The sequence below is a fragment of the Sus scrofa genome, unplaced genomic scaffold (assembly GCF_000003025.6).
Source record: "Sus scrofa isolate TJ Tabasco breed Duroc unplaced genomic scaffold, Sscrofa11.1 Contig812, whole genome shotgun sequence".
Classification (NCBI taxonomy): Eukaryota; Metazoa; Chordata; class Mammalia; order Artiodactyla; family Suidae; genus Sus; species Sus scrofa.
In genome coordinates, this window is record NW_018085319.1 from 33550 (window position 1) to 49959 (window position 16410).

The following is a 16410-nucleotide window of genomic DNA, read 5'->3' on the forward strand; positions in this document are numbered from 1 at the left end:
AGACATAACTAATCTGAAAACAAGACAGTCTGGTGGATTGGAGATAGAAAGCTGTCTAAAGTGGTATGTAGGGTTGAATGACACCCTGCTCTGACCTAGGCTGAGAATCAATATGGTGGCTGGGAATTTGACTCATCAGGGTGCTCATGAGATAGGATTATCCAGACTTACTGTGAGCCAAAGGCAAGGGGTAGTGCCTCTATTCAAACACCCACTTATGAAGAAGGTAAAAAAAATGCTGCACGGCCAGGAGAGCAGCTAAAGAATCTAACAAAACTAGGAAGGTAGGAACTTAGAATCTTGGATAAACTAAATCAAACTCCTTGGCTGTTATTTTGTCTGATGTCTTTTGTCAAACTGGTTCGACTGTGCTCAGGAAAAATGCAAAACAAGGAGGGCTGAACTCATACAAGTACAACCAGGCAATTATGAAAATCCATTAAAAACTTCAAAAGCTAATTTCAAGTCATACCAGAAACTAAAGGTTAAGATACCTAGAAGATGCTCAATTAAATTTAATGATTTATTAAAAATGAAAGTGTTATACTAGATTCTAAACCAGTGAATCACTTTCTACAAATCACAAAGGTATGTGATATTTCTCATTATGTAAATTAATAATGGTATCCCAAATAATATAGCTAGAAAATTCATATATTTCAAGATCCACATTTTATAAATAAGGATTCAGCATCAATAAAAGAAGTAAGTTACCCAAGATCATGTGGACAGGATCCCAAAAGAATGCTTCTTCCCAAATCAGTATCATTAATGGTGTCTGACTTAGAAAGATGCATGTCATTGCTGAAGTCAGATTTAGTTATGACTATGGACTATGCAAGAACCAACACTGGGTGCTAAAAGCTATGCTGGGAATAAATAGATCATCAGTTTTTTTTTTTGTATATGATCAGATTAAACAGATGCTGATAATCATGAAAAAAGAAAAAAAAAAGAAACCAGATGAAAATTTTATCAATCAATAGCCATAACAAGCTGAAAATACTCCCTGAAGAAATTACAAATCTAAGAAACTTGAAGGGCCTGTATCTCCAGCATAATGAACTAACTTGCATACCAGAGGGATTTGAACAACTTTTCAACTTAGAAGATTTAGTAAGTTTTAATTTTACAATATTTAATTAATTTGAGGCCAATGGGATTTTTTCAACAGACTGAAAAATTGGATGTATGATGAAATCATGGGTACATGGACAGCTGATTGTATGACTATAGATTATTATAAACTGTGCATTACAATTAGATTGCTAAATTAATAATTGTAAATTTATTTTTCCTATGTTATTCTTATGAAGGAAATCACTTTAATTTAGGAATAGAGTTTGAGAAAGGGGCTGATAAAGACGACTTTGTTATTTAGAAGCTTTTACAGCTTAGTAAAATAAAGGAAAGGTGTTTTTAGCATCTACCAATCCCCCTTTTTATATCCATTCCTGTCTCCTCCTCTATTGCCCTTATGGCCTCTGTCCTCTGAGTGTCTAGATAATGCCATCAGGGCCTGCCTTTTCTTTCCTCTTTTTCAAAATGGATACATTTCCTGGTAAAATTTTCATTCCATCCATTTCACATTTTAAATAGAGATTACTTTAGAGGACTACAAATATTATTTTAATCATATTAAGAATAATACAAACAATAGACACTTCGCTTTATATATAGAAAAGTAGATGGTTTTATCCCGTTATAGATAAGAAACTAAGGCTCATAAAAAAAGTAACCTATTTGAAATCATGCAACTAATAAGTGAGGAATTCAGAATTTTAATGTAAGACCATTTGACTTCAAAGTGTATTTTTTTTCTCCCACTTTACTGCAGAGGGAAGTAAGACACTATAGTAAGGTATCCTGTCTGAAAGACTTTAGCTGTATTGGATTAGATGTTTTAATAATAAATCTCTCTACATAGTTATTTCATATTACATTCTTCTTCTTTTCACTACTACGTGTTTTGAAAAACTCATTAGCCTTAAAGTTTATTTTTTATTAAAGGAAAAAATTGCTTCTTTTACTTTTCTCTTGATATTTTCCCCATCTGTTCTAGTGTTTGAAATCAAAATAGATGCTCTCCCCAAGCATTTCTTCATTATCTCTTTGTTTTTCAATCTGATCAGATTGGGATAAGGTTTGAAAAGTAAGGCATAGGTAGGGAAAGGAGGGAATTGTCAGATTTTCTTATAAAATTTAGTGGTAAAACACAGCAGTTGATTTAAATTTAAAGAGTCTGGTAGAACGCTGAAAGGAAACCTAATGAACTGTAGCAGTTCCCAGTTGTTTTCTTATGAGTTCCAAGATAGTCATTTGAATAATGAAAGGATGTTTTAGTTGAAAATTGTGTTCTTAAGGATGCAATATCAAATAAATCATAAAAGTGAGCAACAGTATATTAAGACATTAAAAGCATAATATCTGTAATCATTTAAGCAAGTAATATTTCTTTTTTTTTTTTTTGTCTTTTTGCCTTTTCTAGGGCCCTCTCGCCGCATATGGAAGTTCCAGGCTAGGGTCGAATCACGGCAGCATCCTAGCATGTCCTACCACTGATGCGCAGGGCCAGGGATCAAACGCAGACTTCATGGTTCCTGTCAGATTCATTACCATGAGCCATGCAGGAACTCCACAAGTAATATTTCTTAGTACATAAAACTGATTAGTATAATGGACTAAGTGATATATACTGGTACTTATTTTCTATCTAATTTAATTATTAACTATATAATTAGAATTTAACTATTAGTAATTCTTTATTTTGGATTCTTTAAAAATTTCTTAAGAATTTGTGAATTATTTTTCCCTTATCAGAAACTTGTTTGTTTTTAGCTTTTGATTTTTGAAATAATTTTATTTTTTATTTTTTTATTTTTTTGTCTTATGGAGGTTCCAGGCTAGTGGTTGAATTGGAGCTGCAGCACGGCCTACGCCAGAGCCACAGCAATGCTGAATCCGAGCCGCGTTTGCAACCTACAGCACAGCTCATGGCAACGCCGAATCTTAACCCACTGAGCAAGGCCAGGGATCGAACCCTCAACCTCATGGTTCCTAGTCGGATTCGTTAACCACTGCGCCATGACGGGAACTCCGATTTTGAATAATTTTAGATTTTACAGAAAAGTTATAAAGGTAGTACAGAGAGTTCACATATAGCCTTCACCCACCTTAATGGGTGAACATTTTATATAACCATGGGACATTTGTAAAAACTAAGAAATTAACATTGGTACAATATTACTAACTAAACTACCGATTTTATAGTATTTTCCCAGTTTTCCACTAATGTCCTTTTTTTTTGTTCCAGGATCCAGTCCAGAATACTACATTGCACTTAGTGTCAGTAACTTTTGATATTACAATATTTATGTATAAGTAATCTGTTGATTCTTAGACCTTAGAGTATTTGATTGTAGATTAATATTGTATGTCATAGATTAGATAATAATAAATTATTTTGTATAATAATAGTATTTTGTGAAAATGCTACAGTTTTCCTTTCTTTCTTCTTAACTTAGTGATACAGAATGCAGTTTAATATAGACTCAATCATAGTCTTCAGCGAACAGTTCCTTTAAGTCACTTTTTCTAATTTATCGTTACCACTGGCCTTACTAACGTTTGATGATAGCTGGTGGAATACTTATACTAATTTAAATGTCAAATATATGATTCATAACATTGTCTTTTGAAAGGAGTTAAAAAAATTCTCTTGTAACTATGTAAAGAAAAAACAGAAAGAAAACTTAAAGCAACATCAAGATTGGAGATTAATTAGGCAAGCTTGAGTGGAAACTAGAGAGTAGAGTAGACTTTTGTTCTTAGTTAAAGCAGAGTTGCTGAGTAGCAGAAGAACCAAGAGGGAATGTTTTTCCCTTCCAAAGTTAAAATGGCTGGGTTTTTTCAGACTTATTTTTGTTCTTTCATGAATTTTATTTCTTGCAAAGATGTTTTTCATTTCATATTACAATTTGCCATACCGTTTGCCTGATTTATTATAGTACTGAATAATATTAGATAACAAAGGGTTTTTTAAAAAGATGCTGCATGATATAGTATGGCTTAGTATTAACAGAAACCTTTATGTAAAATGTTTTTGATTGATAATTCATTTTAATTTCTCTGCTACATTATTAGCATATAGCAGGCCCACAGAATGTATTAAGGTAATAAGTGATGATTTGTGAAATTGTCAGTGAATCAGGGTTACAAATGATATTACCTCTAAATCAGCTTTTTGTTTTGTTCCTTTTAATGTTGGCAATGTCTTCTAAATTCTGAAATCCTTTTTAGGGATCATTTACTTATTTTTTTAAATTTACTTGTTCATTTGTTTTGTCTTTTTCTTTTTAAAGGATCTTTCAAACAATCGCCTTTCAAGTATTCCTGCTAGCTTTTCTTCTCTATCCAGTGTGGTGCGACTCAATATTTCCAGTAATCAACTGAAGAGTTACCAGCAGAAATAAGTGGAATGAAAAGTAAATCTCTATTTTAAAAATAAATTAATTTGAAGTTGATGCTACTTACATTTAGAAAAATAAATTTTAATATACTTAGTTATAAAGAATTATGTAATTTTATGGTGGTAAATGCAAACAATAACAACTAGTCAGATTTTCTTCAAGCCATTGTCTGGCAAGTTCCTAAAGAATTGCCACTAAAAGGATACTTTGGCATATCAAAAAGAGAAAAAGAAAAATAAGATTATAAATTGTAGTAAAATTATATATCTGAGGAATTGATTAGATTTTGAGCCATGCTCTCTCTTCATTTGTTTACTCAACATTCACTGTGAGGTTATTCCCCTCTCATAGGTGATTACCACCTATGAAATGTGGTTCTGTCATAGCTGTATCCTCCTTGAGGTTCATAAGTTAAAATGTGCAGAGATGGTTTAGTTTTGCCCAAATTGTCAATCCTTTTTTTTTTTTTTTTTTTTTTTTGGCCTTTCTAGAGCTCCACCTGCAACATATCAAAGAAGTTTCCAGGCTAGGGGTCAAGTCAGAGCTGTAGCTGCTGGCCTACACCACAGCCAGAGAAATGCCAGATCTGAGGCATATCTGTCACCTATACCACAGTTCATGGTGGCGCCAGATCCTTAACCCTCTGTGCAAGGCAGGGATTGAACCTGCATCTTCATGGATACTAGTGGGGTTTGTTACCATTGAGCCACGACAGGAACACTGTCAATCCTTTTTTAAAAAAGATGTTAAAATTTAGTGGTTCTAGGAGTTCCCTTATGGTATAGTGGGTTAAAGATCTGGTGTTGTCACTGTAACAGCTCAGGTTGCTGCTGTGGCACTGTTTGGGGAAATCCTGCCTGGGGATTTCCATATGCTATGGGTACAGCCCCCCAAAATTTTTTTTGGTAGTTCTATTAAAGTTTTACCATTGCCATTTTTTTCTGTCTTTTTTTTTTTTTTTTTTTTGGTCTTTTTGGCAGGGCTATGTCCAAGGCATATGGATGTTCCCAGGCTAGGGGTCTAATTGGAGCTGTAGCTGCCGGCCTACACCACAGCCACAGCAATGTGGATCCGAGCTGCACCTGTGACCTACACCACAGTTCACGGCAATGCCAGATCCTTAATCCCTGAGGCAGGGATCACACCTGTGTCCTCATGGATGCTAGTCAGATTCATTTCGACTGAGCCACAGTGGGAACTCCTGAACTATTATATTTGAAGCACTATAGAACTAATATTAAAGGATAAAAAAATTGAAGTTACATTTCAATACCTTTTAAATAAGTACACTTAGTTGTGTTGGAATTCTTGGTTTAGAGTCCAGATTCATTATAGTGAATTTATGTGTAAAGGCAAACTATAATTAATAACCACATTGTGTCAACTATAATGAGCCTTTTCATTTTTTCAAATCTCCCTTTTGTGGAGGAGGTCATAGATGTGATTTCATATAATGATTATAGATCATTTTGAGGTAAATTTGTAAAATGGTGCTGTTTTTCTTTAATGTATAATTGACTAACAATATTATATTAGTTTCAGGTGTACTACATAGTGATATTTTTATACATTACAAAATGATCACTGTTGTGCTGTTTTACTTTAGATTAATGGTTATTTGTCATTTGTAATAGGAATGCATAAATTAAATCTGCCATAAATAGAATAGACATGTGATACCAGTAGTTGGCTCTGCTTTTTTCATTTTTCAATAAAAGAATTAGAAAATAGAGCTAAACATTAAATATGGTATCTGGAGTAAGTATATAAGAAGCATAGGTTCTTGTTTTTTTCCCAAATTGAGTAGAAATATTGAGAGATAGGAAGAGATAGTAAATCAATAGAAAAATACATTGAACTTAGAGCAGTTTTTCTAATATACTATATAAGTATGCTCAGATGCTTTCTGTCCTTCATCATGACAGTGAAACTTTTACGCTATCATGAGTGAGACATTTAGTTATTTTGTTATTTCACTTTTCATGACCAAATTCCAAGAACAATATCTAACATTTGAATAGCTCTTTGTAACTAAAAGTGCTTTCAAATATATTATTTTGCCATCATAATAGTTCTACAGGTTAGTGGGATGCATAGAATTTACATTTTAAATATTCAGAAACATGGGCTTAGAAACTAGCAAATATAGAACTAGGGTTTGCATCTTCTAACTCCAACCCTATTGCTCTTTCTGCACCATGCTGCTTGTATTCTCAGTTGATGCTCTTAAAAGCTAGTTTCTAAATTTAAAATGAACTTGTTTGATAGAATTTACTGAATCTGGGGTAGATCGGGTTGTGACATTTTTCTCAGTGCTCTAGCCAAATAATACATACATTTTCCTATTATAAGTTGCAAGCAGTACTTTACATTTGTTCTGGAAACGGTTAACTTCTTTAAACACTGAAGAAGTCTAAGGCAGTGGATCAGTTCAGTCTTGAATTATGTTAAAGTTGACAGGCTCAAAGTACAGGAAAAAAAGATCGTAAAATATTGTCTATTCAAACTATAGGGTTGAGAGTAAATTGTGGAAAATACATGTTGGCCATTATAAGTGGAAGAGTCTTAATATTGATTAGAGAGAAAACTACTTATTGAATTCTTAAGAGAAAGAAGACCTTTATTTTTTTCCATTTTTGTTTTCTGTACTGCTTTTTAAGAAAGAAAGATCCAGGAGGTAAGAGAGAGATGCTACAAGTGAGAACATTCTCCTTGAGCTATAGTATATCTTCTTGTCAAGAGGGCTAGCTAAGGGGTTAGAAAAAACATGTCATTTAAAAGAAATTAGAAGAAGAAAGGGAGAGAGGCAGTACAAAATAAGAGGGAATACATAGAAATCCAAAGGTGTTTGATAGAACATCAGCGTGCCTATTTTAACTACAGATGTGTCTAAGCTACTACTGGCCAGTTACTTGACATTCATTCATACAACTAGAATGCATATATATTTGTCTTTAAATACCTTAAACCTTTTCTTTTTATTTATTTATTTATTTATTATGCTTTTTAGGCCCTCAACCAAAGCATATGGAAGTTCCCAGATAGGGGTTGAATTAGAGCTGCCGCCACCAGCCTGTGCCACAGCCACAGTAACAGCAGAATCCGAACTGTATCTGTGACCTACACCACACACAGCTCACAGCAATACCAGATACTTAACCCACTGAGCCAGGCCAGGGATCAAACCCGCATCCTCATGAATACTAGTTGAGTTTGTTACCCCTGAGAACTCCAAGCTTTTTCTTTTTAAATATGTATAATTATTGAGGGAAATAATATCTCTGAATATATAGTGTATATACTTTAGAGTTGTCATTGTTTTTTTTTGTTTTTGTTTTTGCCACGGCAGGAGTGCAGTGGCTTGATGTGAGATCTCAGTTCCCAATCAAGGCTTGAACCTGGGCTGCACTGATGAAAGTGCCAAATCCTAACCAAGACTACTAGGGAACTGCCTATTTTAGAGTACTTTATAAGAGTACTAGAATACTTTGTGTGTTTTCTTTGGGGGCGGGGGGCGGGCGGCGAAGGAGAAAAAATAGCTTCATTGTTTTGCTAGGCAAAGGAGGCCTCAGGGGCTAATACCTTAAAGACTCTAGAATACCTGTTTTTTAAGTCTTTACAAAGATGACCTGGACTATTAAACATTAACTTTAATGTCATTATTTCCCTTTAATTATAATTAAATGTAAAAAATCTGTACCTTACATTTATATAATTCAGTGGTATTCTAGGATTTTTGATTATTGTGGCGGTATAGAACTTCATAGGTTTGTAAGTGCACATGATTACGTACATATTTTTTGAATGTATATACAACTATAAGCCAGTATTTTTTTCTCTATTAAGCTATTTTTGTGTTTCACTGAATGTATATTACAGGATTAAAGCATTTGGATTGTAATTCAAATCTCTTGGAAACTATACCTCCTGAATTGGCTAGCATGGAATCACTAGAGTTGCTTTATTTGCGGAGGAATAAATTACGTTTTCTACCAGAATTTCCTTCTTGTAAATTGTTAAAGGTACTATTTAGTTGATTATTAAAGAAATGTTCATTTTCTGAAAGTTAATCATGAAAATGAGATTTTAAACTTATTTTACTTTGGGAATATATACTATGTGCTGCTTTTTCCTGTATTTATAATGTTCAGAATTTTAATATGACTAAGTATATTAATGATACTGTTAATAATAGATTTTTTAAACATTAATATCAGCTTTAAAATAAGAGTTTTCCCATTTAATCTGGAAGGTAGTTTATAACTGGAGAAGTATAGATAATGAGGCTAACAAAATGAATTGGGCCATAGTATATGTAACCTGAAATAACAGAAAGGAATATATATCCTGTTCTATAAACTGCCAACTTAAGTTTACCTGATCATAAAGTCTGTTTAAAGTTAATTACTTTTTGATGTTAAGTATATAATATTACCATGATATTTAAATTTGCCATGCTTTGCTTTCCTTTGTGTATACTTTTATGCCTTAGTATTAATTTATTTTAAATAGAATAGTGACAGAGATGGAAAGGACTGAAAAAGTTATTTAATAAGATTAATTATCTATCTGACAATCAGATTGTGTTAATGGGAAATCAGTATATATAATAATAATAATAATGTTGAACAATAAACTTATAAATAAGTTTTAAAACTTATACTCATTTGTTTAAAAATTTTAATTTTTCATGAGTATCCAAGAATCCATCAGTTCTTGGATTTGTATTTTTACTAATTCTATAAATTAACTAAGTCATTTCTCTGCTTTGGTTTCTAAACTTTGAACTTTCTACCAGATTAAACTTTTGATTATTTTTAAATTACTAGAAAATTCTTGAAAATTCTCTTTCTTGCCATTTTTCTTTAACCATAAGATAGCTTAAGTATAATTAAGAATTTAGGAGTTCCCGTCGTGGCACAGTGGTTAACGAATCCGACTAGGAACCATGAGGTTGCGGGTTCAGTCCCTGCCCTTGCTCAGTGGGTTAATGATCCGGCATTGCCGTGAGCTGTGGTGTAGGTTGCAGACGCGGCTCGGATCCCACGTTGCTGTGGCTCTGGCATAGGCTGGTGGCTACAGCCCCGATTCAACCCCTAGCCTGGGAACCTCCATATGCCGCGAGAGCGGCCCAAGAAATAGCAACAACAAAAGACAACAAAAGACAAAAAAAAAAAAAAGAAAAAAAGAATTTAAGCTTGTTTATAATTAGAAAATTATGTGTTTTCCATGTGTTTTTGAGTGACTTAAAATTAAGATTTCAATTTTATAGAAAAATATACATGATTGATCTTGATCTTTGGTTTTGTAGGAATTACATGTAGGTGAAAACCAGATTGAAATGTTAGGAGCAGAACATCTTAAGCATCTGAATTCTATCCTTGTGCTAGACCTGCGGGATAACAAATTAAAATCTGTTCCAGATGAAATCACACTCCTACAGTCTTTGGAAAGGCTTGACCTAAGCAACAATGACATTAGTAGGTAAGTTTAAAGGTGGAATGAATAAGAAATCACGTCTGTATTGGTTTTAATTGATAAATTTAAAAAATGTTGTAGAAATCTTTTTGGTAACTTGAATTCAATATATGTCATTGAGTAGGTATATGTGCAGACCTACAAAGAGTAATTAGAATTTTTCCGGAGTTCTGGTTGTGGCTCAGCAGTTAACAAACCCAACTGGTGTCTATGAGGACACAGGTTCCATCCATGGCCTTGCTTAGTGGGTTAAGGATCCAGCGTTGCCGTGAGCTGTGGTGTAGGTTGCAGATGCGGCTTGGATCCTGCCTTGCTGAGGCTGTGGTATAGGCTGGCAGCTGTAGCTCAAATTTGATCCCTAGCCTGGGAACCTCCATGTGCTGAGGATGCAGCCCTAAAATGACAAAAAAAAAAAAAAAAAAAAAAAAGAATTTTTCCTTGGCATCAAGCTTAAATATGCTAACAATCAATTTTATTTACAAGTTACTCCATTCTCCTAGAACACAAAATTCTAGGAAGGGTAGATTTTTATTTCTTTCATTTACTGCTATATCTCTAAACTCATAAATCAATGCCTGAGTACATAAAAGCTGCCTTAAATATTTATTGAATTTATTAAATGAATGTATAACCATGGAAGAAATATGAAATGCTTTGAGGGCTTAAAGAAGATAGCAGGAATCACAATTTACTGAGAAGAAATCACGGTAGACTTTGTGGAAAAAGTAAAAGTTTTAGATGATATTTAGGACCAGGACTCGAGTGAAGCAAGTCAATTGCCTAGAGCACAAAATTTTAAAATACACTCACAGGGTCATGCCTCACTCCAGGCCACCAAGTAATCTTTGAAGGATGACCATGATTTTCAGGTGCTCGTATAAGGTGGTCAGAATGACTCACTTGGTGACAGGAAATTGTACCAACAAAGCTTTGAAAGTTCAGAAACTTGGGATATATTCAGAGAACAGCAGAGAATCAAATTGAATTGGTAAACAGGGTGCAAGGAGGGAGATTGTAAGAATGTAGGTCTTGAAAGGTAAGTTGAGGCCTTGTGGAAGAGATCCTTGAAGTGCTGTGAAGAGCCAGTTTTCATGAGTTAAGAGGTGAGGAGCTTAAGGACAAAATCAACTTAATTGTAATCTCATTAAAGAAATTAATTTATAGTGGCTTGGATCCTTTGGATAGGTGTGGTTTTGTAGATGGGAATTCTAAATAAATTTTATTAGATGAATCTTACAATATTTATCACTAAAGAGTACTTGCTATATCCAGTTTACTCTACTGATAGCTTTGTAGGTTTCCCTCCTATGTCATAAGGACCTAAACTGTAATGACAATGGGAATGGAAAGAAAAGGAAATATGTGAGAGGTGTGATGAGTTAGAGTAAGTAGTATTTAGCAATTGATTGCCTGTGTTGGAGATGCAGTGGAAGAGGGCAGTGAGCAAAGAATCGTAAAAAGTTATAGAACCATAATTTTTAGAGATGGAGTTATTTTACAAATATTTTGTAAAAAGACTCAGACTTACCTAGGATTGTACACCAGTTATGTGTCTGAGGTTTTGTGTTTCTCTGTCAGAAACATGGTTTGCTATTCACAGGGAAAAGGTTAATCAAGGCAGACCTTCTTCCATGTGTATATTTCAATAAATTTTAAAAATCGAAATTACTTTCACAGTACCATGGCTTATGGTATGTCTTGACCATAGATTTGAAAGCTTGGACATTGACCATTTGTTCTACTCACTTCAGTTTAATGACAGAATTAATAAGTGACCTAGATATACTTATAACTAATGAATGAAATTATCGCTTGCCTCATAAATACTGATGCATTCATTTTTCCCCATAGCAGTTTTATTTTGGTTACTACATAAAGCAGTAGAAAGCAAATATTTAAAACAAAATAGTGGAGTTCCCATTGTGACTCAGTGGTTAATGAACCCAACTAGTATCCATGAGGATGTGGGTTCGATCCCTGGCCTCACTCAATGGGTTGGGGATCCGGCGTTGCCGTGAGCTGTAGTGTAGGTTGCAGACACAGCTTGGATCCTGTGTTGCTGTAGCTGTGGCATAGGCCAGCAGCTACAACCTCAATTCGACCCCTAGCCTGGGCAGCTCCATATGCCGCTGGTGCAGCCCTAAAAAGACAAAAAAAAAAACAAAATAGTGACAAATAATATTAAGTAAAATATTCGGTACAAATATATGTTCTGATATATATGTTTTTCTTTCTTCAGAGCTCTAGATATAACGTGTGTATATATCACAGGGCCATGAACATAATGAAGCTAATAATATTAGTTTCTTTTCTTTCCTCTAATCTGATACTTCCTAGATATAAGACCATTCTATTGTTCATTTTGTATCTCTCCAGAATATCCTTTACCAAAATATGGATTCCTCACAATGCTACCAGAGTAATTTTTATAAACTTTAAATTATCATGTCATTCTACTAAAAAACTTTGATGGTTCTCCATTGTTATAGCACTGTTTCCCGAATATGGCTGTGTATCAGACCCATGTGAGAAGCTTTAAGAAAAAAAATGCAAACATTGAGGCAACAATGAATCAAAATCTTTTGACAATGGGACCTTAGACTTGTTTGTTTTTTGTTTTAAAAAATTCTTAGGAGATTTTGATGTCTCTGGTTTCCTTGGTAACCAGTCTTACAAGAAAAAGCTCAAACTTTTTATCTTAACAGTCAAGTGACTCTCATAGTAGGACTTCAGTCATTCTCTCTTTGTCATCTTTCACTGCTATAGGTATCTCAGTCTCTGACTACACTGAACTGGAAATACACTGACTATTCTTCATTTTGTTTCTTTACCTTAGAGTGCCACTTTCCTGCCTGACTGCCTGATTGAATTCCATTCTTTTTAGGTCCAAATCCAGGCTTTGCTACTCTCTTCTCCCCATAGTTCCCTTGGTAATTCTACTTCGCTACTCTCAAAGCAACTCCAACTTGTTTGACATTTATCATATTTTATATACATATGAGATATATGTATATAGTCTCATGTTAATTTGTTGTATATAATTTACATACAGTAAAATTTTACCAATTAAAGTGTATAATCTGATGATTTATGCCAACTGTGTATGTTTGTGTAACTGTTGTCACAGTCATGAAGAACATTTTTGTTTCCCTAAGTTTTCTTCATACACTTCTCAGTCAATTCCCTTTTCATACCCCCAGTCCCTAGCAACCACTGATATACCGTATCACTGTAGTTTTACCTTTTAAAAAACATCATACAAATGAAATCACAGTTTATAGTTTTTGTCTTTCTTCATGTCATAAAGCTTTTGCGATTTATTCTTGTGCTTTGTTTATCGGTAGTTCATTCATTTTTATTGCTGAGTGTTATTGCATTACACATATATACCACAATTTATTCATCTCTTCACTAGTTAGTTGATGGCTATTTGGATTACTTTCAATTTTCTAACTATTGTGAACATTCATGTAAGTCTTTGGTTGGACATTATTTTCATTTTTCCTGGGTAAATATGTAGGAGTGGGATTGCTTAATTGTATGGTAAGTGTATGTTTAATTTAAAAAAAAATTCCACTTTCCAGAGTAGCTCTACTACTTTATATGCTCATCAGCACCATATTTCCTATATTTTAATTAGCCAAATATGTGTGTTTTTCCTTTGTTCGACTAAAAACTTCTTAAGAGAAGGAATATTGATATCCCTATAACCATGCCTAATATATTATAGATGCTTAATAAATTTTGCAATTGAATATTTATGTGCTTTCTTTTTGTGTACCAAAGATTAAAAATGACCTTCCCTATTGAATGAAAATATGAACTGTCATGAAAATTTATTCTTTTTTGTCATTTTTTTTTCATTTAGGAAGAGTTTTATTTGCTTGTATTTACTTTTTATTACTGGATACAATTTAGCAAATGTTTTATATTTCACATTCTTTTTTAGCAATCACAGTATGACTACAGAAACAAAATTTTTTTTTTTTTCCCCTTTTTAGAGCTGCACTCACAACATATGGAAGTTTCCAGGCCAGGGGTCAAATCAGAACTACAGCTGCCAACCACAGCCACAGAGCAACGTGGGATCTGAGCTGCATCTTCAACCTACACCACAGCTTACGACAACACTGGATCCTTAACCCACTGAGCAAGGCCAGGGATTGAACCCACCCATATCCTCATAGATCCTAGTTGGGTTCATTAACCACTGAGCCATGAAGAGAACTCCCAGAAACAAAAATTTTTCTTACATTTTTGGCATCTATTTTAGGCCTACATTTCTTGGGCTTTCTTTGACATTGTTTTGTAATATACAGTTTGTCATATTTTTTTTTCCATTTTTAAGTGATTTTTATGTTTTCTATTATAGTTGGTTTATAGAGTATGTCATGTATTTTTAGTTTATAGTCAGCTCTTTGGTTGAATACTTACCCTTAATGTTTTCCTTAAATTCAATTTAATTTTTTGTAGTCTGCCCTGTTCATTAGGAAAACTTCATTTGAAATTCCTGGCACTGGAAGGAAATCCTTTAAGAACAATTCGAAGAGAAATTATAAATGTAAGCATATTTAGAATTCAAGCTCTGGTCTTTAAATTTTATATTTAAAAATATGTGTTTATCTATAAAACTGCAGTGTGTGTCTTGGTGAGTATGTGTCTTTCTCTTCACCTTTTCAGAAAGGAACTCAAGAAGTCTTAAAATATCTACGAAGCAAGATTAAAGGTACTTTTCTATTTTCTCCTGTATTTTGAAGGATAACATGAAATGTGATGAAGTGTTGGTTAATAGTATGTAAATTTATATGTATTTCATGAATAAACATTTAGAGAAAATGATCCCTGGCAGGTGTGGCTCTAATTCTGAATCCATTTAGGCCATAAATATGCTGAAATTATAAAAACATCCTTAAATTCATAGTAATAATGCACTATCCTTAATCTCTTTGATTTCTGTTATAGTGTACCAATCAGAAAATATAACAAAGATTCTATAAGCACCGAATGCTTTATATTTGAAAAAAGAGCAAAATAAATATTATGGTATAATATTATAAGTTCTGTTGACTGGGAGGCATAGTAACATATTTGCATATCTTAACATTTATAATTTTGGTATGTTCTGACAAAAATAATGACAAAACACATTTTTTTAGGATATGCTAATTTAGCATAAACATGCACCAAAAGAGAAAATGACACCATAAATTTAATTTTTTTTTTGTCTTTCTAGGGCTGCACCCACAGCATATGGAAGTTGCTGGGCTAGGGGTAGAATTCGAGCTGCAGCTGCCCACCTACACCATAGGCACAGAGACATTACGTCCAAGCTGAGTCTGCAGCCTACACTACAGCTCACAGCAACACCAGATCCTTAAACCACTGAGCTGGGCCAAAGATTGAACCTGTGTCCTCAAGGATACTAGTAAAATTTGTTACCACTGAGCCATGACGGGAACGCCCATAAATTTAATTTTTAATACTTCACAAAAATTGTGATATATCCCAATTTTTATTTCATGTGTGTTGTTATAGCACACACTAGAACATTAAGAAAAAAATTTTTGTACCAGTGTAATGCTGCATAACAAACCACTCCAACAATTAGTGGTAAAATACAGCAGGTATTAATTTACCTCACAACTCTATTGGTTATGTGCAGCCTAGCCTAGCACCATATTGCTAGTCAGTGTATGATAAATAAAGAAGATAATTGTTAACTTCAGCAATTTACATTTTCCACTCTGCCTTTCAAACAACCTTTAACATAATTTTCCAAAGACTCACTTTTTGCCAATTAGAGAATTTTTTCCTTTTGTCTCCAGGTGTACTTTCTCCTAGAGAAAAATTTGATTATTTTGACATAAATCAGAGGTCCTGTCAGAATAATAAAAGTTTTTGAGGGAATTTTTTAGGACTAGTTTTAGGTTTAGGACAAAATTGGGAGGAAGGTACAGAGATTTCCCGTATATCGTCTCCCTGCACACATGCATAGCCTCCTCCAATATCAGCATCATTCACCAGAATAGTACATTGGTTTTTTTTTTTTGTTTTTTTTTTTTACAAAGGAAGAGCCTTTATTGACAAATCTTAATCACCCCAAGTGCTTAGTTTTCTTAGGATTAACTCTTGGTGTTAAACATTCTGTGGGTTTGGGCAAATATATAATGACATACATTCATCCTTATGATATCATACAAAGTATTGTCACTGCCCTAAAAATCCTCTGTGTTCTGTCTGTTCATCCTCCCTCACCCCGTGATCCTGCCATCCCTGGCAACCACTGATCTTTTTCTTCTCTCTGTAGTTACACATTTTCCAGAATGTCACATAATTGGAATCAGTCTGTAACCTTTTCAGATTGGCTTCTTTCACGTAGAAATATGCTTTTAAGCTTCTCCCATGTCTTTTCAAGGCTTGATAATTCATTTATTTTGGGGGTTGAATGATATTTTATTGTTTG

General features: G+C 33.7%; 1 protein-coding gene across 1 annotated transcript in view; it reads left to right on the forward strand.

The window, feature by feature from the left end:
- Positions 1-963: 963 nt before the first annotated feature.
- Positions 964-16410, forward strand: part of LOC110259107 (leucine-rich repeat-containing protein 40-like) — a 31377-nt gene continuing 15930 nt past the window's right edge. Inside the window, 7 exon segments of the mRNA XM_021082422.1 lie at positions 964-1116; positions 4362-4452; positions 4455-4484; positions 8349-8491; positions 9781-9953; positions 14421-14508; positions 14628-14673. Coding sequence (XP_020938081.1) covers positions 964-1116; positions 4362-4452; positions 4455-4484; positions 8349-8491; positions 9781-9953; positions 14421-14508; positions 14628-14673 — 724 coding nt within the window.